Source organism: Lingula anatina, chromosome 5 (assembly GCF_051362555.1).
Source record: "Lingula anatina isolate TDL-2025a chromosome 5, LinAna3.0, whole genome shotgun sequence".
NCBI lineage: Eukaryota > Metazoa > Brachiopoda > Lingulata > Lingulida > Lingulidae > Lingula > Lingula anatina.
The window spans coordinates 7478471-7504029 of record NC_141771.1 but is presented as its reverse complement, the minus strand read 5'-3'; the positions used below and the strand labels follow the sequence as shown (position 1 = coordinate 7504029).

General features: G+C 37.5%; 1 protein-coding gene across 1 annotated transcript; it reads left to right on the top strand.

Moving 5' to 3' along the window:
• The first annotated feature begins 650 nt into the window (after positions 1-650).
• LOC106181131 (glucocorticoid-induced transcript 1 protein) lies at positions 651-25367 on the top strand. Its single transcript, XM_013565429.2, has 8 exons — positions 651-1077; positions 16452-16615; positions 18772-18864; positions 19964-20149; positions 20775-20840; positions 21138-21423; positions 22119-22248; positions 22619-25367. The coding sequence occupies exons 1-8, from the start codon at positions 819-821 to the stop codon at positions 22800-22802; spliced, it is 1368 nt and encodes a 455-aa protein (XP_013420883.2). The 5' UTR covers positions 651-818; the 3' UTR covers positions 22803-25367.
• The last annotated feature ends 192 nt before the right edge of the window (positions 25368-25559 follow it).

Sequence of the window (25559 nt, the reverse complement as noted above, 5' to 3'; positions counted from 1 at the left end):
AACAGTCGTGGATATGCCTCGGGAGAGAGAATGTGGTAGTTGAACATCAGCACATCTGTCGCAATTGTACACGGCGCAAAATGAGGCAAAGCGACGGGCGACCTCATCACTATTCAGACCACCGGAACAAAGTTACTTATTTCTACTTCAAATATTTTTCTTTTCTTTTTTGCCATGATTAAAAAAAATTATAGTTTATATGAGAATTGCCTGTCTAGATTTCTAAAGTGATCAAATTTCTTTTTAAATCTATATTCTAACTGGTAAAATGCATTAGATGAGACTTACCAAATGAGGCTAGTTGTGTGAGTTTTTTTTTTTTTTCTATACATATATGTCGCCCCAGATAAATTACTGATGTCAGATTTCACAGGTAAAGATAACGCCTTACAGAAAATGTCCGGTCTATTTACCATCGTTACCGAAGTCACTGCTTTGACCGTAAACAATTTTTGACAAGCAGCGCACGCACAATGGACCAACTATTGTTTACTTATTTACTCTCCAGTTAAATCAACAAAAATATCCAATGAGCGAGCTGAAATACCGCAATGAGGGCAAGAAGGAGGGGAATCCCTACCTTATTAACATATTAAATTAAGATATTTGGCCAATCACAGGTTAAGATTTTGATCACGTGATATCTGTGTTGAGGGGAAATATTTCTGCGGCTGGAAGATTGCCGAGAAAGCCGATGGAAGCCGCGTAGAAGAAGGCCGACTTTTTGGCCTATTGCTAAGAATTTTAGGCAACCAAATTGACTGATATTTTACTGAAAGATAAACCAAGCATTCATCTAACTGGGTACTTCACCAAAAATGTCTGGGCAAACGCCACAACGGGTTAGGCCGAGCAGAAATGCATCGCCCTCCACAAAGCAAGGGCCCATGAAGGCTACCCTGCCGTATTCGTTGATGCAAGGTAGCCCAACCCGATCAAATGGAAGAAAAGGAAGCCCTAGCTCCTCTCCAACTTCCCCATGGATGAGCGAGGGACACAATGTGAAGTCCAGACGATCCCCTGTTAACAGATTATCTCCAGAAAGACGCAGCCCTGGGTCGCCAAGCAGTCACAAAGGTAACCCACTTGTGTGGAGTGAGCCGCCGGCTCGAATGACACGTCCGCCATTTTCCCTTTGTATGGTTGCAGGTCACATAAAATTTTGCATCAAATTCTCTTAATTTTCCATTTGGTGGCAAATCCTGAGAGACCCCCCTTAGAATTTTGTTTACTCTTTCACTATCTTTCGGATTTATACCCGATTGTTAAGATTAAATGCCCATTATAACTCGAAACCACGTCGAGGTGTGGAAGGTAAGAAAAAAACATGTCGGTAGATTCGAGAATTTCACCTCTTTTCGTAATTAATTGTTTTACTTCAGGATTTGAGTAACGATATTGGATTGGTATTTTTATTCAATGTCAAATTTCTTCTGTCTTATCGTAATTAATTTGACTTGCAAAGGGGCTTTTTTCCAATTTTAACTTGCTAATTACTACATTGTGTAACATTGAACATGTGACACCATCTCATACAGTTGTAATTTTCATAAATTTTATCGAAACTCCTGATCGTGACAGTGTGGAATATTCACCGAGACAGATGTGGATGCTTGCAAGGTCTTGGTACGGAACAGCAATTGATTGATTGAGTGACGTATGTTCATTAGAAATTGCCAGGTTGCATGCATGTATATGGAGATAGCACTGATTCCAGAATAACACACAGTCATGACAGATATATGAACGATCATGTGAACCTGTATGATGTTGATAAACACTGTAGCATTGTAAAAAAGTTGAAACAGTATTTGTTGTCATGAACATATTGCTGAGTCAGAATGTCTTCAGGGCACATACTATTATTGTCACAAACCTATCCTTCCAATTTCTCCTCTTTCTTTAACTTGATATTTTATGAATAATTTTTAGCAGTTGTTTTCTACATTGTAATGTTATTTTTGAGGTGTAAGTGTTAGAACATTAATGGCACACACTGATTCTTCTTGATTCTACCCCTGAAGGAAACATAACATTGACCTCGTACAGCTTTTTTTGTGAAGTCAAACGAAGGGCAGGTGTATACAACAAGTCTTCTAAGTTGAAAAAAAAAGTTTACCCAAACTTTTGTTTATTTTCACCATTTTAAGTAAATAATAGTTTAATATAAGGAGGACACTGCAGTTCAGCTAAGGAGAATATATATAGAGTGGGTGTTGTCTTGACTCTATACCCAACTGGCAAATATGGAAATAGAAGTTGATTCTTCAGTCATTTATATGGGTTCTTAATCCTCACAGGCCTATGTATTAATATAAGTCATAACTTGCTGTTGTCTGCTTTTTTATTAAATAAATATCAGATGATATCTTGTGAAAATGTGGACTAAATATAGTTTCTGCCATTGCTCTAAATGTGACAGACTGCACTTGCACTTGTGTCGTCAAAAAATTGTCACATCTACTTGTTAATCAACTAGCAGGATATGCTGCCGTTGCGTAAATTTATTCAGCACGTCACAAAATATGAACAGTGTGCAATTGTGGAATATTACGCTCATGCAGAGTAAGGTCAAAATGAAAAATAAAAAAATAATTAAAGGAAATTCTGCGCAGGTGATATTCTGATAGTTTTGAGGCATGTGATGTCTTATGGAAATCCCTCAAGACATCGGCTTTGAAAGTGATACAAAAAGACAGATGAAACATGAAAAACTGGTACTGTTGTGCAACAGCCTATTTCGGCAGCACTTCAAAGAAAGTGATCAGAAAAATATCCATGGATAAATACTAACTGTATTCATTGTCCCACCTCACAGGTTATAGTTTGCCTCATTGCTGTTCATATTCTGTGTCATATCACCAGATTTATGGCTCAGTGGCAAAACTTTGGGGCATCTCGAAAAATTCACAATATTTGTGACAATTCAGAAAGGGTGTGACAAAAGTCTGTAAATATTATAGATTTAAAAGTCACTGGGAACATAATCTGCTTTCCGCAATTTGCACTGTGTAGTTGAGATGCAGAATAATATGAATGTTTCATGTCACAAGTGAAAGTAACTCTAATGTAAAGGTTTCTGTGGTCGGAGTAGGAAGACCTGCTTTATACGAGGCAATATCCTTTGTGACAAGTGAACTGTTATAGCAAATGTGTGACGCTATATGTATGGGGTTGTATCAGGACTCAGACATTGAACATTTCAAAATTTATCATTGACTCAGTTAAAAAATTATCTGGTCCAACATAAACTAGAGATCGCCTGACTGATTTTCAGATCCTTTACCCTTTCTTCTCCCCTCCTCTCTCGCTCTCTCTTTCTCTCTCTCTCTCTCTGAAATCTTGCAAAATCTCACTTGACAAGACTTTGGTGGATGACTCTCATTAGGGTTGTCAGTTGGACTATTCCAGTTAAGGATAAACCAGGTTTGAATGTCTTGACAGTTCCATGACATGCCTGGTTAATCATAAGTTACCAATTTTAGTTTGGTAATAAGGGTTCCTTGCGTTATTGCATGCAGCCAAGAACGACATTCTTGATACAGCTGATATTGCCATTTTTTCAATTTCATAGATAAACGCTTTCATCTTTATGCCCAAAGTGTTTGATATCATACCAGTTGGGTAATCATTTGAGATAAATATGAAGGAATATTAAAAGGGAATCCTGGTTGGTGAAGTCATTAACTTGGTTTGTCATGTTTACCATGTGACAGTGTTTACAGATGGACTTGATAAAAGTGATAACAGGGCTAGACACTAACTTTTATGAGCACCTGTCCTTCGGACAGGTGGTCACAAATTTGACCTGTCCGATTTTCAAACCAACCTGTCCAACAAAACCAATATTTTTTTTTCTATTCATATCCAGAACTTTGTAAATGTGTAGTCATACATTTAATGTATCTATTACCAAAATACTCAATCAAATGAGCTGGGAAAATGCACCTTAAAGTGAATTTATTTTCAGGTAAAAAGTTGTTTTTTCATACTTGTGAACCTCTGAAGATTAAATCTTGCATATAAGGCTGTATTCCCAGAGCTTTTAGATCGACCTATCCCCGCGGGGAGTCTCACTGTCAGATAATCCGGCTTAAATGTCCGTCCCACCTACTACAAGCTGTAAGGGGGAAATTAACTTTCGTGTCCGCCCGGCTGACAGCTATTTTGCGTGAACCCCCAGGGAGTTAGGTTGATCTAAAGTAGATCGATCTAATCTCTGGAAATGGGGTCTAAGTCTGATTTAACATAGTTCCAATCAGGGCTTCTCCTAGGATTTGGGGTACAGGGTCTACTAATTGTAAATCTGCAATTTGATAACAGATTACACGAAGTTTAACCACAGCTAAAAAAAAAGAAAAAAAAATACCCTGAGCAGGAAGTGGGGAGGGGGGTACTGTTAAATTAATTTTATTAAAATATTCAAAATTAATAATATTTGAATATAGTTCAATGAAAAGTTAAATAATATTCATTTTATAATACTTATATCTTTGTTAACAATTTAACTTCTTTTTTGGGTTATCATGTGTTTGATTTTTTTTAATATATGAATTAAATAAAATCAATATAAAATGTTCCCCTTCTTTTTATTTAAATTCTCATATTTGTTATTACTAATTTCTTCCTTACATCAATATCATACTGGTACATGACAGCAATGTTAATTTATCATATTTCAGCTGAGCACTATTTTTTAACTGTAAATAACAAAGGTGATACTAAAATAATTAAAGAAAACATCATACACAATTTCAGGTTATATTTTGGCAAATAAACAACATTTCAACAAGATCTTCAGTCCAAAAGATTTCACTTTCTATAGTGAGTAGATAGCATACAACGTATTTGATTGACAGGCAGTATGTTGCCTTGACAACGAACTAGATATAGCCAGTTCATCCAGTTCAATCTGGCTTTGTACCCAGGCAGCACAGTACTTGTGTAGTTTCTGTTTTTGGAACGGTCTTTATTACTAGAGCACGTAGATTTTGAACTAAATAAATATAAAGTAAAGAACCTGATATGTGAATAAATTTTGTCTGATCAAGTTCTGGAGGGTGTTCTCTTTCATAATTTGGCGGTAAGTTTACTCAGACTTCGTTTTGCGACTGCATGTGTTTTGTGCCAAAAGTAGGTCACTTTTCAATGCCGTCTAGGAAGGGAATAAAAGACGTTAGTATGCAACAAAATATATTTTTTTAAAGACTTTTGCTTCAAATTTCTCACAAAGCATGACCTGTCCGTCGGACAGCCAACCCTGCAACTTCACCTGTCCGAACTGATTTTTTACCTGTCCCGGACAGGCGAACAGGCGCTAATGTCGAGCCCTGGATAAACCACTGCTCCCATTTGGTCTGCTTGTAAACATCTATCATGAAATATTTTCAGGCTTTATGGTGGAATTTAGAATTATTACACCCTCCAGTGGCCATTTTTACAGAATGGTACAGATTACCCTTTCAGCTATTGTGTCCATTTTGTCAGTCTTGTGCCTCAGCTAAATTAAGACATCAGACTACATTAGCCTAAGCCCTTCTAATATTTGCGTTACTGATTGTGTATTTCTGGGCTTTGATTATTTTCGTAATTTATTTTTTAATTGGTGTTATCTTAAATTAAACTTTTGGATATTTGTGCATTTTTGATTTGACTCTGACCTGGTAAATATATATGTATAAATTTATAAGTAAAGTGGTTGTGCATTTAAGATGTGGCAAGTGCTTGGAAAGACCATTTACCAAAAGTGGCCTGTTCTTTCTTATTCTTTTTATTTACCAGACAATATGGAGTACATTTATAATTTATATATATCTATCTGGCTGGGTTCAAGTTGATGGCTTTTCAGAGAGAGAGAGAGAGAGGGAGAGGGATGGGGGAGATATCGTAACCATGCCTGTTATCAGTGATGCACATACACACACCACGTTGTAGATCAACATGTGCACATGCACACAGCAGACGACGTGAGCACAAGCATGTCTACGGAACACACAGCTTATATAGATTACTCTTTTATACACACATGTAGAAAGCAGATAATTTTCTCCCAGCCAACTTGTCAGTGTGTTTAGCTTTACCTACACGCTTGTGAACTTTTTTCTTTTCTTTTTTTTTTCAAGTTCTTTATTTCTTTCAGCTTAATTTAAGCTGTCCTTTTTGTGACCAGCTTGGGGAGTGGTGAAAAAAATTAGTTCTGCATCTTGCACTTGAAGGATTGGGAAAGCACTTAATTTAAACTTTGCATGTTAGTTGCAACCTGGTAATGTACATGTAGGAAGATGAGCATATACACACGTACATGTATATATACAGTATGCAGTGGGTATGTGAGGAAAAGCATGGTTATAGTATAACACAAGGATTGAGAAGGTTACACAAGATGGTTATTCATAGCACATGTGGAGCTGGGAAAAACTTACACGACTTAACATCTCACTGACTAATGTGAACTATGATGTGTATACGAACACGAATACGTGCATGAGTGTGTGTAGAATAGAAAACAGGCACAGTTGGATAATACACGAGGCTTATACAGGTTGTCCATATATCTATTTGTATACCTATATGAATGGAGGATAAGTTTACTTAGCTTTAACATGCTAGTGTGACCTTATATGTTGATTTCTACATCAACATTTAAGCATATATATATATATATATGCCCATATATTTGCAGTGAAGGTGAAATTATGCATTTTGGCAAAGCACTTGTGAATAAATGGACCCATATAGCATACCCATAGAAACTTGTATATGTGTGGACATAGCCTAGGGATGCATGGGGGTAATTTTTGAACCTGGTGCGATTCCTTATTTTTAATGTTGATTTTTTCTGTATGGCCTTATAGCTATAAAGCCATACTTATATTAATACAAAATAGTGCAAGATACTTTGAATTTCTGAAATTTCATCAGATGTCATTATATTTAAAGAGCATTGTTTATGTTGTCACCTGACTAATAAACCATATTTTTGCAAGAGAGGAGGGGGGTAAACTGTTAAATTCGGTCTCCCCCCTCGTCCTCCCCCTATACTTTGTGACAGTGTATCATAGCTGTCAACCCCTGATAGTCCCAAGGGCAAAGCGTGAGAAGCAAAGGTCCAAAGGGGGGTTGGGGGTAACCCTTGGTCAGATCCAGGGTGAGTCTCTTGCTTGATGCCGGACAGTTGACGAATTTATAATAATTGCAGGAGAGAGAGAGAGAGGGAGAGAGAGAGAGATGGTGACTCCCTTCCACCTTTTCTTCATGACACTATTTCCTTCAGTGGCAGCAGTATCCACAGACAGTCCACATGCATGCACACTTATGTATATCATCATGTGCTACATATATATATGTGCATAGTGATACCAATAAGTAGGCAGGCTGAATGGGAAATGCATGTGTAGATTTGGAGGGTACTTGTGATATTATGATCTACATATAAACCGTAGGGTACTTGTGATATTATGATCTACATATAAACCGTAGGGTACTTGTGATATTATGATCTACGTATAAACCGTAGGGTACTTGTGATATTATGATCTACGTATAAACCGTAGGGTACTTGTGATATTATGATCTACGTATAAACCGTAGGGTACTTGTGATATTATGATCTACGTATAAACCGTAGGGTACTTGTGATATTATGATCTACGTATAAACCGTAGGGTACTTGTGATATTATGATCTACGTATAAACCGTAGGGTACTTGTGATATTATGATCTACGTATAAACCGTAGGGTACTTGTGATATTATGATCTACGTATAAACCGTAGGGTACTTGTGATATTATGATCTACATATAAACCGTAGGGTACTTGTGATATTATGATCTACATATTAACCGTGATATCAAAGAACCAAGAGAAATAAAACTGGTTTGTTCATTTCAAGCAGGGGCACGCACACAGCTGTGTGAGATACAGTCATAAGGGGGAAATGTGTATTAAGAAAATACATGTTGTACAAGTTTAAGGTGGATTCCAGCATGTATGAGTGGTCTATTTACTAGTGAGAAGAAGGTGTGAAGGCAAGCAAGGTCTTACCAGATGTGCATTTTATATAATTGAAAAGGTTTATAGGATGTTAGTGTGTAGTCATAGTGCTATAGGACTGTGTGTGTGTGCATGTATAGCAGTATGAAGGCCATGTTCACATCATGATTAGACTCAGACCTGGAAAAGACCAAATGACATCACCAGGCAGACCTGGGTTGGGTTTCGAATAGGGTTTGAGTTTTTTTTTTGTAATGGAAGGGTTGAGTTATAGTAAGTGTAAATGCAGCTGAAGTCATGTGCTGTGAATAAAAGCTGCAATCAGAACTACATTAAATTAAATGGGAAACAACTGACTTCATCAGATAGCCAGGGCCGGTGACATCATTTGGAATTGGTCATCTTGACAGTAGTGTCACTGAATAGCTTGACCAGTTGTGTATTTGAAATGGGGGTTAGCAGACAAGCTTGGGCCTTTGTCACAAAAATGAGACTGCTAAAACCAGATGACAGACTATAGCAAAAATGAATATCAAGACAGTAACAGTTCATTACTTTATTACTTAATTATAACCCACGTACCAACCCATCCAGGACGTTATTAATGAAATGCTAATGTACTGGTGTGTTACAGTGTAGGCTTAAGTTTTCACAGTTTGTCCCCACGCCAATTTTCAATTTCATTTGAATGTTTGGTGAAACTAGAAGCTGTTAATGAACAATCCATTTGGAAAACAATCCCCAGATCACGTAAAAATTACCACGCACCTTGGGATTTCAACTCTTTTGATTATTTCCATTGTCAGAGATTCCGGTTAAGAACGCCACCGAATTGGGAGGAAATTGACTTGGCCTGTCGGCAAAAGTGCTTATCCAGTCCTATGATTTCTACAGCTGAATCAGCACAGTCACGGCTTTCATGTTGTTATTACTGTAACCATCATGTTTTTACTTCATTATTCACATTACATAGCAGGCTTTTCCAACTCTGGCTTTGATGCATTCTCTGTGCTCATTAACAATGTACATGCTTTGCTTTTACCAGTGTTTTCTTCTTCAGAACCTGTGCACTGTATAAATTTGCTCAGACGAGAACAAAAGGTGCAGTTACAATTCACTTGTTACAGCACAACTTGATACCGTGCTATTTCAATAATGCTATTCTGGCACTGAGTAGAATACTGAAAATCGGGTTATATTCGAGTACATTGGAAAATAGAGGAGGCGTGTCATTCAATTTAGTTGATTGTGCTCAGCAAGAGTCTCTGCAGATTTGGATTAATATACGTAGACCAACAGTGCCCATGGGAATGGGGTGTTTGATAGCATATTACTAAGTTGGGTGATAAATAATTGAAGTTGAAATTAAATTGAATCATCATATATATACTGATTTCTACTCTTCTAGTTTACAATAATGACTATTAAATGCCCTCCAACACGTCACTTTTCATGTACTCCTCTCCCAAGGCAAAAAATCTGACTATAGGATAAAGAAAAACCTTAATTGCAGTTCTTGTCATCTTCTACCCACCCACCCACTAAATTTTCTAAATTACCAAATACTTAGAAAGATAACTAAGCCAGGATGCATTTACCATCTTTTGAATTATTAAACATTTTTTGTTCCAAACCAAGTGAATGTTTTCCATCACCACAAGAAAAAAAGGGAAAGATATAAAAAACCTGACGTGGGTGTGACATTAGTCTCTCATAACTAGAGGTGGTATTTGACAGACTCGTCTATGAAATGAAAACCCTCCCACTACTGTTTGCTTGCCTGGAACAGGGCTGCGCTCACAACAGTATTGACAAAGAGTGTTTTAGTCCTGCTTTCAGATGATAAACACTTGAATGCAATTTTTGCCATGGAATCCTTCTCTCTCTATTTGATCCCTTCTATCCCTTATAATGCTCGAGCATATAAGGGATCATTTGGGATTGGAACAAACAATTTTTCTACAACCAGACGTAAATCCTTTTTTTTTTTTAGTGAAAATCTTTCTGACGGTGTGTGAATGTGCATATTTACTATACAAGCTATTCATGACATTATCGCTAACCAGATCGTGCCTTATTATCAGAAATTTGCTCAATATTACAATGGAATGATTCATGTTCTAAAATTGGAAAAAATCAACTTGCACTTGGTCACACACTGAACCAGTTTGTCGTGTACATACATGGTACAGTAAATGTTACTGATTCAGTTTGTTTTTTAGGTAGAAAAAGTGATTCATTTTCTTTACAGAAATAGAAAAACAGTCACTTTTAATGGTAACCCGATCAAGATTGACATTGCAGTTGCAAGTTTATGGAGATTTGAAGTTGCAATAATAGAATCGTCCAACAGCAGCTAAAAACCATAGTTGAGATTTGATAATTGACTGACCTGAAGGATATCCAATCATGAATATAAAGAAGATTCCATAGACTGTGATTTCACCATCCTATGAACTAAAATTACTAGTAATTTCTTTCCCAAATGGTCTGTCTAGGCTTTTTCCTACCCCCTTCACAATGTGCAATACACTTTTTGCCATTTTAACTGGTCATTACTTCTTAGCAGTATGTTCTTTCAAGGGGCTTTGCAGGGGCGGATCCATATATTCTGGCAAGACTTTCAAAGTACCTGATCAATCCTCCATTTTTGACCATCGTCCGACAGAAAAAATTAGGTGCCCCTCAGTACAAACTTGAAAAGCTCTGACCGTCTTCGGGAAGACTTGAAAGATGGCTTCCATCCGCCACTGTTTTATACCCTTTTACAAGTTCGCAGCTGGCTGTTTGGGCCAATCAAAGTGAATTTAGTTTCAACGCTGGTCCGCTGGTAATGTGAGCACTGGGCCTCCATTTCGATGACTTTCATACATTATGGCCAGCCCATTGAAGGCCAGTATCTCAGAATGACGCAGAGCAGATTAATGTACAGCTAGATATAAAGAACTTTATAGACCGCGTTTCCTTAAACCCATAGTACAAGATGGATCGATCTAACTCTGTGGGGCTTCTCGCTAAAGTGCTTTCAGTGTAATCAGGTCTGGCACGCCCCCTCCAGTAACTAGGGGGTAACTGACTACCGTTACGTACCCTCTAGCAGCTTGAGTAGGCGGTTAGATACAGTAGGTGGGATAATAGAGAGATTGGATTTGCTGTCTGTGGTGAGTTGATCGGAATATGATGACTTCAGATTGGTCGTACCAAAATGAGTCAAGGCAACATAGCCTGAAGGAATACATTAAGATAAAGTATGGTGGAGTATCAGGTGCTTGGTAATGGCTTAGTCTGCATGAATGAGGGGGTGGATGTTAATGGAGACAGTTCACTTTGGTTGTGTTTATAACTGGGCCAATTTATTTTACATTATCTTATAATGGTAGATGTAAGGAGCCACGTAACTTATGTGAACTTTTTTTTGGATGTGTTCACAGTTGGAACAACTTGGAAAAACACTGTCCACCCAATGTCACATGAGAGCATTCATAATACATTCGATAACCTGAAGGTTCATTCCCAGTGAAATTATTGTTCTTCATAGATCCATTTAACCCTGCAGGGACTCGTGCTGAATGCTTTGTTTTCCTCAAGATGTATTTTTGTCCTATTTTAATAAGAAACTAGGTGAATTAGGTCACTATTTTGTGTCTTACTTTTTTTTTCTCAGAATTTATGCTTGTCTGCCTCAGATAATGACCAAAGTTTGATGTGCATTTATTTGTGAGTCGTTACACTATTATTAATTTGATCCAGTTTTAGCGCAGATTCAAAGAAAGGGCACCCTTTTCGTGACTTGCGTGTTATTAGGAGAATGCAAAATAATTTAGGTTGTAGGAGGTGAGGTTTTTATGTCTATCTGTCTGCATTTAACCATGAAGTGACCATGACATACTTTTTCTTTTTAATTCTGAGGTGAGAATCTCAAGCTGCAGACATACTTTTATTTGTGCATGGGCAGTGCTTTATTTCTGTAACATATTTTCACTTGGAAAGTATTTTTTCTTCTTTTTGCATTACTAAAGAAAGAAAAGGAGATGAAGAAGAATGCAATGTTGCAAATTGCATTTTAATTTAAAAATCAAGAAGAAATGGAAAACGAACTTCAAGGTAAAAAGTGCAAGATGGGGTTGTGTTGCCAACGTGCTCTCAAATTATTGCAGTCCAGTTTATGGTTTCAGTGAGTTTGGGAGACTGCATGAGCAGGGTATAACTTGTGCATCCATTTAATAAACTGTCCACAGCATGTGGTAAGGCAAGTGACATTTGACTAATTTCAATCAACTTTGTAGCTAGTGCTTGTCATGCGAAATGCTATTGTTTAATAGAATTTTCAAAAATGTATGAAGATTTACTTGTTCTTACGGATTGCAGTAAATTTTTCATGGTACCTTGATATGGTTCTTGGGAGTTGGGTTTGAGAGTGGGGGGGGGGGCAGGGGGGGGCAGGAGATCACAGCACTTCTGTGTGCAAAACATCAGAGAGAAGCTTGTGGGGAGGTAGAGCTGCTTGACTTATAGCATGGTGGTTTTGACTTTAAAAACCGGCTTGTGCTTGAACCCAGCAGAGTTCACATTGTGATCAGGCTTCTTCCCATCCCCTAGGTCAGAACCTACAACCTGGGCATTCACATCCTAGGATGTACATGTAGTTATATACTTACCAACAGACTGTTCTGATTAGTAAGCTGTGATACCATGTGGTTGTAGTGAAGACTAGAATACCCTGAGTGTTAGCCAGATACTAAGCCTGATCAGATTTAGTTTAGTGATGGAAAATATTTCACATTTTTCAGCCATATGTGTGATTTGTTCAGTTCAAAAGTTTGACTCTGGTGAAATTGTGTTGCTCTATGGCATAAAAAAGGTTATCATGCATAGATAATAAAGTGAAGCTAGCATATCTCCTTCTCTCCCTCTCTCTCTCTCATATCAGGCATTAGTACTGTCAGCCCCATCTGACATCCAATATCTGTCATAAACACCCTCCTATCCAAAAAAAGAAAACACCCACCCAATATCTGTGAGAGGTAGTTGCTCCCCCCTCCCCTCCCCCAACAACAACAACAACACACACACACACACACACACACACACACACACACACCGTCTGTTATTGGAAACTGGTCATGCCTTGTTAGTAATGATTTCATATATAATTCTTGAAACTAAAAGGCGAACAGAATTGGCACATACACACACACATACTTACATACCCATACAAACACACCAAAGCTTGGTTGGTGTTGGGGCTGTAGAAAAGTTGCTTTGTTCAGCTGGTCTTAGCTAATACAATACTGCTGTTTTCAATAGCACAGGGCCTGGATCAATATGTAGCTGTATAGCCGTGTGTTGGGGTTACTTTGCTGAGTTTGTGTAGAGAAGGCTGGAGGACTGGGGGAGGGGGGGGGGCTAGGGGGGGTTAAGCTTTGAGAATGATAGTGGAGATACACCCAAGAATGTTTTGTATGACTGTACACGTATTCAGTGGTTCTCAGGAGCATGGTGCTTGTATCAGTACTGTATGTGTTATCAAACCCTATGTTTTAATTTTTACACCTTTTGAAGAAAGAGGTGTGTGTGTGTGTGTGTGTGTGTGTGGGGGGGGGGCATAGAGGTGAGGTAGGGCGGGGCTATTTTCAGACATTTACCTGGGTTATGTTTATATATATATATATGTTTTATCTTACTGCACATGCTGATATTTTCCATACGGTGAAACAGGGATTCATTGTTATAGATATGGGGCTGTTACATATATTCTTGTGGAAGTCATGGTGGAGAAGTAGATGGGGATTACTGCTACATATACTTCAGAGTAAAATTGGACCTAAGGTTCTTGGCAAAAAGTGTACTATTTTGAATAGAGTAAATCTTGATGGGGGGGGGGGGGGTCTCGAAAAGGTGAAACTCATTAATTAGGAGTTTGAAACCTAAGTAAGTGCCATAGTAAGGTGCTTTTGTGGTTAGAAATCTCAATCATGACATTTGGTGAACTGTCTGATATGCATTGAAATTGGTGCATAAGTAAGCTCAGCATCTGTGCTGTATTTTATGGCCACATTTGAGAGGAAGAAAGCTAAGATATATGAACTTACTCTGTGCACACATATTGCTTTAAGTATATTGTCTGTAAAAGAGACAAAATGCCAATATTATGTATAATTTGAACTGTCACAAGTGGACTGATGTTGGGTCATTACTTAGATTGGATATTGCCTTCTTGACTAAAAGACAATATTATCTCGGGGGAGGGGGGTTAGCAAAATATGAGAAATTTCAAGTTACATAATCTGCTCATTCGGTGGCATCAGTGGGTTGACTTACGATATAAATGATTTGGATGTGATTTTGTTGCTACAGAGCTGGGAAAAATTTCCAACTGCGAGGTGGTGGCTGAAAGTGAGCATTATGACAAGCATTATCAACAGAGATCCTCACGCATTCAGACTACTACAGTTATTCGAATCGGGACTTAGTTCACTATTCATTCGAATATATGACTGCAGTATGCCCTTACTTTGTGAAGATGTCTTGATTAAATACTGAATAATAAGGAGTGTCTCCCCCCCCCCCAAAAAAAAAAAAAAAAAAAAATTAACTAGCAAAGACTTGGCACCATGTTTGAGAACTAGGCCAGTGCAGAAGTCTAAATGTCTAATCTTGTTTCACATATTTTCAATTGTTCCTTTATTTCCTGAGTAGTACATGCATCTAATTTGGCTGAGGATAAACTCAAAATGACTCCATGGCTTCACATATTCCAGATAATTTCCTTAATTTCCTGTGCTCAGACTACTGTTGTTGTTGTTGTTGTCGTACAGACAGACAATCCGCCCAACTCAATTTTTGGCTTCGGTGAATGAAGTATGTATCATGAAATAATAAATTTTTTTTCTTAGAAAATCATTTTACTGCACAACCATTTAACTTGCTACTTGGCATGTAATGAAAAACTTGAGATTGTCATAATTCTTGTTCTGTGATAACAAAATGCTTCCTGAATTTCTGAATCTTTGAACCAAAGATAAAGCCATCACCTTACATTAAGCAATCTTCAAAATGACACTTGACATTTCTGATTTTGAGCTATGATATTGAAATATTGTGATTTAATCATTTCTTCATTCAAAGTACATGGAACAGTGTATTGAAAACACTTGTAAGACCAGTGTTTAACTTCCATGACTGCAATGTAATATATTTGACCCACACCTGGCATGTAACTCGATGTTCTTGTCTAAGTTACAAAATTGCAGCAATACAAACACCTCAATTGAGCAATCTAAACAATAACAATTTATAAACCAAATGATAAACAAACTGTTTACAGGGCTATTTGTGTAATTAGATCAAGCTTAAAGGGGAATTCTAAACTTCTCTTCAGACAACCTGTGGATTTTTTTCCCAATGGGTGCAAGCAATTTATTTCCTCACAAAAGTGTGGAATTATACATTTTTGTCAGTGTAATATAGATTGTGGTCAGAAACATTCGATTGGACTGAAATTTTAGCTGATGGGCTGAAACAAAATGTATGCCGGATCGAACCAAGACAAATGCGAATTCTATCCTAAACTGGAGCCACATTTGTACATTAATGCTGCCATTTAACGCTTGATGTAAAGTAGATTGGTAAATCAACACTAGTTGAATGGGTGAAGGAAATGACACTATAGAGACCCCAATGCATGAGGAGGGAGGGTGATAGAACAGCTGCTTCTGGGGTATTGCTATTTAAATTAAATGGTGCAGTTGCAAGGGAGGTAGAACAGCAAAGTGTGAAATTGGAAAAATTAAATGAACTTATTCACATAAAACTTTATGATTTGGTATTAAACAGTTTATTTACAGGTAAAACCTAGATTTACCATGTCCTTACTGTATTTGAAAGATCATTTTTTTGTAAGTAAAATATTACAGAATCTGCAGATTATCACAATTTTCACAGATTTCTTTCATAATCAAGGACAATTATAAATGAAACCCAATGCATTCTGACTATATCAAGGCAAAAACAGCATTGAGTCATAGAGGATAGAGTATGAAATGGATTTCTGCTTTGACTGCATGATTATTGATTGCTGATATGCTGGTGTGTGTGTGTGTGTGCGTGCTTGTTGAGTTGACAGACAAACAGACAGACAGAAAAATTTTAAACACAGATTTCCATCAGCTGTGTTATACACTCATTTACCATGGTATTTTTTCAACCACCAGCTAAAATCAGAGTTATTATTCCTATTTTTCTCTGCCTCTGACAAGTGGCCTTCAGGGAGTGTGACCACAGGTGCTTAACTAGCCTCTAAATGAAAATTCCAGTTAAAATATTTTTTCCCTGCGATTGAAGAAACGGCCATAGTAACTATCAAGGTATAGGATTTCAAAATGGGCATTTATGTTTGTTTGGAATGTGAAAACAGTGTTTTATTTCCTCAGCACAGGTTATCTTGATATATTCCAGTTGAAAGACCAAAGCCAGTCCGCGGGAGCCCAGCCTCGTCTGCGGGCATACGCCGTGCAGGTTCTCTTGACACGATCACGGGACAGTACCTGTCCAGTCAGTGGCCAAAGACAGACTTCTTTCAACATGTGTCTGGTATATACATGGCAGATAAAACAACACAGGTGAGGTGTGACAAGGTGCCCCTTCTTCCTTACTCCTACACATGAACACGCACGCGCGCGCGCACACACACACACACACACACACACACTTAAAACTTAACAGATTTGACAGAAACTTTTTAGGATGAACTATATTACAATGGGGAAGTTTGTCATATGATTATTTCATGGCACTGTTTAATACTGTTTGGTCTATTTCATGTCTAAGTAAGTTGAAATGTGAACACAGCTGTATAATTCGTACACTAGAATGGATAACAATCACACCTTACACCAGAAATAGTCTTGCTGCTGAGAAGACTTGCTCCTGGTGGAGCATGTTCACATCAGGGCTAAATTAGACAGGAAATGAACTAGACAGATTGCTTAGCAGGGCATGTGGTTGGGGATCATTCTTCTAGCTGTGTTATTTATTTCATATTTGATTTCTGCCAGTCTTGGCTTTTATTTTATAAACGAGTTGAACTACTTCACAAGCTTGGCTGAGAAGATTCAACTTTCTGGGGCGGAAGGCGCATTCCCATTCCATTTTGGTGGATTAATTAAGAGAGCATTCTGAACAGCTTGATGCTCAATTCCCAATAGATTTCCTGCGGGGAATGCACAACAAGCATTCAATGGGTCGGCTATATTTGATCCACGAATCTGTTAGTCTGCTGTTGTGAATGGGCTCTAAGCATGTGCTATCTTTATCTTAAATTTCCTTGTGATTAAGGTTAGGTCACTGCAGAAAACCAGTCCAATCCCTCCGCTGTCCCACCAGCTGCCATGTAATATAAAATGTCTAATTATGATAAGTTCACCACAGAGGACCAGCCTAATCCCCCCTTTTTTTCACCCAATGTCATTGAATTAAGTGTTGTTTGGTACCCTTCCTTGTATTGTATATGATGAGAAATTTCTGCCAATTGAAGATATTTTAGTACAAAGCTGAGACACCACTGTCTGAAACTTGACTGGAATGCATCTCATATTTAGACAGTTCATAATTTTTTGTCTAGCTTCATGAAAATTATCAGATTGAAGTAGTGAAAAGGTGAAGTTATTTATTGTTGCAAGTTCAGCCTTCTCTCCTTACCAAGTCATGCGGCCAGGATTTTTATCAGTTTTCCTGCTATATACTAAAGGTCTAGAATACAGCTGGCTCCTTGCCAACTGGCAGCGTGCCATGGAATAATTTTATATCCTCATAAAAAGTCAGATTGATCTGCAGCACAAATTAACATGATGCTGAAAGATCAATCAATTGTAGAGCATGCATGTTGTGGTGTTGGCTGTGTTAGTCAGCGGCATGCTCTGAAGGCTTTATGAAGCTAGGAATATTTTGGAGAGGGAGGGGGGGGGGGACTTGCAGATTTTGATTATATCAAAATGAGTTATAGATTGTGCCACAATATTTTCTCCCTTGTGAGTTTTTTTTTTCTTTTTTTTTTTCATTGTCTATTCAAAGTCACAGAAAATAGATAAAAACATAAAGGAAAGACTTATTTGTCTGTCTTTATGTACTCTTGGTTCTAAAAGTGTGGGAAAAGGCACACAAAGACTTCAGGAGGGGTGAATATGTCATGGAAGAAGCATTGAATAGCTGTAATAGAACAGCTGCATAATAGCTCAGTTCATTATTTTCTCTTTCTGTCTGTCTCTCTCTCTTTGGGGGGGAGGGGGGTGTTTTTATTTTACTTTTAACAATTTTAGATTTGTTGTAAACTTGCTTTGTAAACTCAGACTCAGTCTTAAGGGGTGGGAAGGCGGAGTGTAGATAATCATTGGCCTGGTGTAGCATGCATTATTGAGAAGCCCATGAGGTCGAAATTTCAGGGTTAAGGAATGGATTTTCATTATTTTCAAAATACATTTTGTGTAACCAAGTACCTCCTCATGTAAATCTCATGCCTAACAAATTGTCATTAATGATAGCATGACTCAAGAATTGGAACTCACAGTTGGAACTCCGTGAACAAGTTGATGTTAACATTATATTTTGCTAATATACTTCTACCATGTGATATGTCATGATTTTGTATGTTCAGTCTTCTCTGGAGAGTACAAGTGATGTTATATATTCATTGTGAAGTGGACCTGGAAAAGTGACTAATTTTTTGGTCTGCTCATTCTCAACTTCCATGTCATTTTTTTTTTCTTCTTTTCATTTACAGACACCAGAAGAGTGGGATGATGGGGAGAAGGATAAAAAGAAGAAAGGACATAAAAGATCATCATCTCTGGGAAATGGAGATCAACTTAAAGAGGTGCGTGTGCTTTTTATCGGAAATTCACCTGATTGAAAATCTTCCTCTCATGCAAATTCTGAAAAATGATGGAAATATGGATATTTTTGTGCAATTAAAAAAAGTTACTGTTGTTTACTCACGAGTTGGTAAACTTCTTTTAAAAACTTCACGCTCTTTCAGAATTCTAACCATTTTTGTACATTGAGATGGCTAAATCTGATCATAGTCGGCCATTATATAAAAACCAGTGATTATCTGAATAAACTTGCCACATATAATGAGACCAAAAATAGGAAGTAACAGTTCAGCCTGTTGATTAACACTGACACTGGTAGGCGTATGGATAAAGTGAACCTACAGAAAAACGTGACAAAATAAAGCAAGAATACCAAGAAGAATATTACAATTTCTGGGACAGTTACACAATGAAGGTGAATGTGAAAATGAATACATCCTGCAAGAGTTATTTCAGCACCCGCATCATTAATGACCAGGATTGTTCATTTATACGGGAGTTGTTACTTTGATAATAAAACTAAGCACTTTTGTTTTGAACTACAGCTATCAACATGTAATAAGGATGGGACGTAATCAAGGGAGTTTTCACACCACATAAAGGCTTTAACTAGACATTGGTGATTGCAATTAAGTTGTAACATGCACATGAGGTCCATGCAATTTACTTTAAAGGTGCCTTATGTTGTGAGAGAGGTGTGCCTCAAGTTTTACATAACAAAACATCTCTTCCTGTGTTATTTAAAGGCAAGACAGGGTTTTTTTCTATTACATCCTGTGTAGGTGCACCCACAGTAGTTGAAACAAGGAAAATATGGAAGTTGCAATTTGAATCTGAGATGTGATAAATGATCACATTTTCTGGACAGCAAAATACCATTTATTTTTATTCAGTCTCAATTTGCAGCTTGTTGCAAATTATATTATCGAAAGCATTCAGCAAAACCTATTGATACCATGGTATGAGTCACATGTAGACATAGTCTGTCAAGTTGTTCTTATGAGTTTCCACCAGCTCTGCTAACAAAGGCTTCAGATGTTTAGCCAACAGTGTCATGTCACACGTATAGTCTAACACGATCCTCCTCTGCCTCTCTTTCAGCTCTACAAACAAAGACTTCAGAAGAGCAAGATGCCCAACCCGCGACAAAGCCCTATCCATGGCAACCACGCAGCGTTGACAAACCCTCCGCCAATTTTAGTTTCCAAGCCTGTACCCATCCCTGTCACCCACATTCCTAAAGCTGCGGTGCCCAGGGTGCGGGGGAGTGTAGAAGGCTTAAATCAGGTATTTGTCTTAAATTCCATTCAGGATAGGGGACTAACTAGTCCCAGGGTCAAATATGGTGACCCACTACAAAGCTTGTCATCTAATCTGCTAATAGCCACTGAATAGATATCCTGTGGGGAAGTATTCAAGTGGGTCGGCCATATTTGACCCCTGGGACTAGTTAGTCCCCTATTCTGAATGGGGCCTTACTTCTCTTAACAAGTGCTCTGTCAAGAGAAGAAAGTCTGCAGAATTTAATATCAGGAAATCAGGTTGTTTTGGGTTTATGTAGTTTGTATTTATGCCCAGCAGACCTCACACTCCCTGTTCATGGGCTGTTGATTTTTTTTTCAAAAGGTCCACTTTTATCTCTGACTTTGTCATTGTTCCTATCACCCAGCACATATCATTAGTGATGCTAAAAGATTGAAGGGCCATGCAATGCCTACATAATTGGGATTTCAGTCATTCAGCAATGTCTTTCCAACTTTTTAAAAAACTTTTTCATTTAACTTATCATAAATTTACTATTTTGTTAGTTTGCTTAGAAAAATAATTTTTTCGAGGGTAAATTGCTGAGTTTCAGAATGTTGCCTCAATTCATTGAAATATGCGTAATTGTTGTCTGTGATTTTTTTTCCAGGAAATTGAGCGACTTGTCCTAAAATCTCAGGGATTCTTCATCCAAGGTACAGATGAAGAGGAAAAGGTTTGTGTTCTGCCTTGTTGGATTTTTTTCATAATTTTTATGGTATATGATTTTTATTATATTGAAATTTAATAAGTATAAAACCAAATGCAGTAAAATTGTTTAGTTGAGACAACAATCTCATATTGTGGAAATCAATCATTGTGGAAACTTTCTGAATGCATTGACTAAAGAATGAGCAGTTCATGGCAAATATGTTATTTTAGCAGTTCTTGTTCGTCTTTTGTCTCTTTGATTTTTTTACCTGTCATTTTCACCTGGTTTCTCTCCCATATTTATTTCACCTGTGTTCTCCAGGTGCAGCCTGCAGCGAATGCCGCACAGAATCAGGACACGACCCCTGATGGTCATCGCGCACCCATTGCAGAACTTCTCCGTGCTGCCAGTGGCACTCGCAGTGTCAACACGCAAACACCGTCTGTGGTGAATGAAAATGACAGTGGGAATAGCAGTGGAGGCGGAAGCCGCTCCCAGTCAATAAGTCCATCATTTCCCATAATTCCTGGACAGATGGACTCGTCTCGACCTTCCAGTCAGAACGACTCAACAGAGAATACATCTGACGGCAGCAAAGTGGATAAAGGTAGGTCTGGCTACAGTGTACTATGTGTTTTCAGATGTCTGGTAGGTGTGGCAGTGTGCTGGTTCTCTGTAGTAGAATGCCCAAGGTTATTGCATTATTTTACCACCAGCAAAGCATTGGTGGTACTCATGGTTTTAATCTCTGATCCTCTAGTTTAAGTATTGAATAACAAAACAGCTCTTAATATTTTGCTTAAAGGCAAGGCTTGAGATCCTCATGTTACAACATGCCTAGGCACACCCACAGAAACTGAAACAAGATGGATGTTGCAATTTGATTATGTAATATGATAAATGATCACATTTTCTGGACAGCAAAATACCATTTATTTTTATTCAGTCTCAATTTGCAGCTTGTTGCAAATGATATATTATGGAAAGCAATCAGCACAATCTGTTGATATGATGGTATGAGTCACAAATAGATGTGGTCTGTCAAGTTGTTCTTATAAGTTTTCACCAGCTCTGCTAACAAAGACTTCAGATGCTTAACTTACAACTGTTAAAGCGATTATCCAAAGCGGGTTAAATTTTGTGGTAAAAGACAATTACACAAATTCGGTCCCCACATTATTAGAGGCTTATGTACACAAAAATTGGTGATTTTATTCTGTAAAATTGCTGTCATTGATTTCTCCATTTCAGTTAACCTGGACTCTTTGTTTAGTTGACCTTGACCTATTGCCTCTGTTTCAGTTGACCTTGACCCTGGCAGTCCAGATCCCCAGTCTAAGTATGCAGCCAGCCCCAGACCAAACAAGTCCTATCAATTTGTCAGGGAGCCCCCAGATGGTTGTGAAAAGGTTCCTTTGTTGGATGAAACAAGGTGAGGGTTTGAACTTCGATGTTTCAGCATGATACCTAGTCTTACACATGTGTGTATATATATATTTATATGTATAGTATCTTCGACTATAACAACCTTTTGAACATAACTCATGAAAAAATTGTGTATATAAAATCTTTTGATACCAATTAATATTATTTTTAAAACATTTTACCAAACCTTATATAAGCTTAAATATGCCACGGCATTTGAAAACCAAGGTGAAAAATGATAATGATAAAAAAAGAATATTAAGTAACATGGAGAACATTCACGTGAGAAATATCTAAATTCCCAGTTTAGAAATAAAGAAAAAGAAAAAAACATTAGTAACATGCTAAACATCAGGCTGTATTTTCTTGTTTTTCAGGAAAGCGCCACCTATGCCACCCATGGTGAAGGAGCCTTTGCTGGATCCATGCAAGAAGTTCACTCTGAAAGTCAGCGACAGCTCAGCATTCTGTCCTCTCAAGTTTCCCACTGCCCCTGAGTTTGCCGTCATTTCTCCAGTCATGTCTCAGAATCCTCTGGGCACAGGCATCCAGAGTCAGTGATTTTTCGCCTACGAGGAATAGGAAAAGAAACCTCGCAACGCATTATATTTTTGTTTGCACAATAATCCTGAGAACTTTTTGAAGTCGGCGGTACTGATTGATTGCTTTGGTGAGATCTCAGAGGTTGAACACACTGGGAAAGATTTGTCTTAAGAATTTGAGGGAAGATTTTTTTTTTTTCAAACACATCGACAGATTTTCAAAAGCTGTGGACAGGTGATTGCACAAACTTTCGTGGGATATACTACATAAAAGAGACTCCCGCTTTAGTGGAAGAGGCCTACTACTTGCGTTCTTTAGTCAGTAGTTTGCTGTCTATAAAAACAATTGGATCTCATGAGTTTTAAAGGTACTTGTTTGAGTGCGAAACTCGTAATAACTTGTATGAAGTATAATGAGGCTGAGGTAATGACTTGATTGTGAAGTTTTCACAGAACAGTGAGACATAGACAAAAACCTCTCTTAGACACAAAATGGTTTGTAATCTCAGCACAGACAGACAGTAAAAAGTTTTTCTCAGATTTTCTTCCCAGTTACTTTGGATTGTGATCCTTGAGGGAAGGAATTTGTGACAGTGAACATTTGCGAACTTGTTATTGCTTATTGCTGACCGATGAAATTTTATTCTAATTGTCGGACTTGACAAACCGCTAAGGAACAGTTCCATATGTGTGCTGGTTGCTATTTAATTCAGTTTGGCTCAGATGAACTCTTTTGTGGACAGGCTTTCATTTTTGAGGAATATTTGAATGGAACACATACAGGGGGTGTTTGTTGATGCCTAGAAGATTTCTGAGATTTTGTTTCCTTACCAGTGCTATTTGTTTATGTGACTGCCATTATGTGGGAGCGGACGGATTGGTGCAGTGCGACTATCCGTCAGGAGCATTTGTAACAGGAGGAAGGAATGGATTTGTTTTAAAACAATATTTAACAGAGCATTATATCGACTTGAAAAGAGTATAGGCTTGTCTAAAAAAATTAAGAATTTTTATCATTAATATTGATACATTTTTAGGAGTATTTGTGATTTTTTCCTTTACTGTTAAAAGTAGTTTCATTTACCCATTGCTTCAGATGTTTGGCATGGCTTTGCTACTTGCTTTAATATTTCTGATATGGTAGTGTGAGTCAACTAAGGCAGATTTTCATTACTAGCAGGCATGTCATTGAACTTGTAGAATCTCAGGGACAGATTTAAAGGAAGCCTAAGCTTCTGTGAAAAGAATCGATAAAACTCATGAAGGAATTGAACTCTTGAATTATGCGACTGCAGTTTCTCTAATTAAAAAACTGTACTTTGATTTAAAGGTAGGAATTGTTTTATGCAAAATTTCACACAGTTCATTGTGTAGTACTTTGAATTCAATTATATGCCTTATTTAACTGAATTTGCTGGCTAAGGAGAGTAGAGGGGAAAAACTGTTGTGGTTCTTTTTTATGGCTGTTATTTTTTCCTGTTTATATGAAGCTGCCAGTTCTTGGAATACTAGGTTAAGGTTTTAACTTTAATAGGTATGAAATGCTGCTTAGTTGGGTGTATTAACCGGGTCTTCTTTGAGAATATTGAGTGATAAATATATATAGATAGATATACTCTGAGAACATGCTGCAAGAGCACCTTAAATTGGCATGCCAACAGGAGACCAACATCCTGGCGCACCTAATACAGTCTATTCCAGAAATAATCACACCCAAACACTGCAGGTTTTCATCAAAATATTCTGTCACTAGGCAAAGCAAAGACATTTGCCCAGACAAATTTTGGTGTGCAAGGTGAACATTACAAAGCAGTGTCATAGTACACAGTCACACCTAACATACTGTAATAGGTAACACACTGGCACACATAAAATACTGTTACAAACAACTCGCTGTTGTACCTGACAGCTAACACAATGTCATACCTAATAAGCGGTCTTTTAACCATTTTTCCATGTTGCATCAGTGCTGAGTAGTGTATGTAGCCTTCATATTTGTTTTATCACATAAACAGTTCATTCATCGATAGTGAGCTTTTGAAAAGCCAGTTTGTAAAGACCCCCCTCCCCTCCTCCATATTTTACTTGTTATGTATTAGATTTTTATCATCCTTAATATTTACTGTTTACTCAACATTGTACATTTGTATGTATTTCTATATGTTTATGTTAAAATTGTATTTTCAAAGAAAAAAGTAAGAAAAAAAAATAATGCCAAAGGTTTTATCTTTTTATCCTTTGGATAGAAAAATGTATGAATTTGCTTAAGGCTGTTCTGAGTTACGAGAGGACGAGAGGCAACATTGTAGACATCTATGAAACTTTTTCATGATAATGATGGCATTACTGACATTGATGGTAATATTGTAAGCTCTTGGTATTAAGACGAACAGAGGCAAAATAAAGCGGTTCCTTTGTTACAGTATTGCAGCCGATGTTTGCTAATGTTACTGACAATGACAGTAATGGTGTTAGCCCTCTCAAAATGATCAGATGGAATTTCTGCATCAGTTGATGCTTGATGATGTTTAATCTTTTGAACTTCATTAATATGTAAATAAATACATCAGACCTATACAAATGAGTTATAGTGCATTCAGTTTTTGTTGGCATTATGTGTTGAATCAATTTATTGACAAAATCCACCCAGTACTTCCTGATGTCATTCCATTGGGACCAAATATTAAAATAATAATAATAATAATAAATAAAAATAAAATAAAAACAAAACCATGGCACCCAGTGAAGCCAGAAAACTGTAGTGCCTCGTTAGGCT

Bases quoted from the DNA above. Each gene is read 5' to 3' on its own strand.
- LOC106181131 (XM_013565429.2), top strand. From the start codon at position 819: ATGTCTGGGCAAACGCCACAACGGGTTAGGCCGAGCAGAAATGCATCG. The intron at 16,616-18,771 runs GTGAGGTGTGAC...TTTCATTTACAG, and splicing joins TGGCAGATAAAACAACACAG to ACACCAGAAGAGTGGGATGA. The intron at 20,841-21,137 runs GTTTGTGTTCTG...TGTGTTCTCCAG, and splicing joins GTACAGATGAAGAGGAAAAG to GTGCAGCCTGCAGCGAATGC.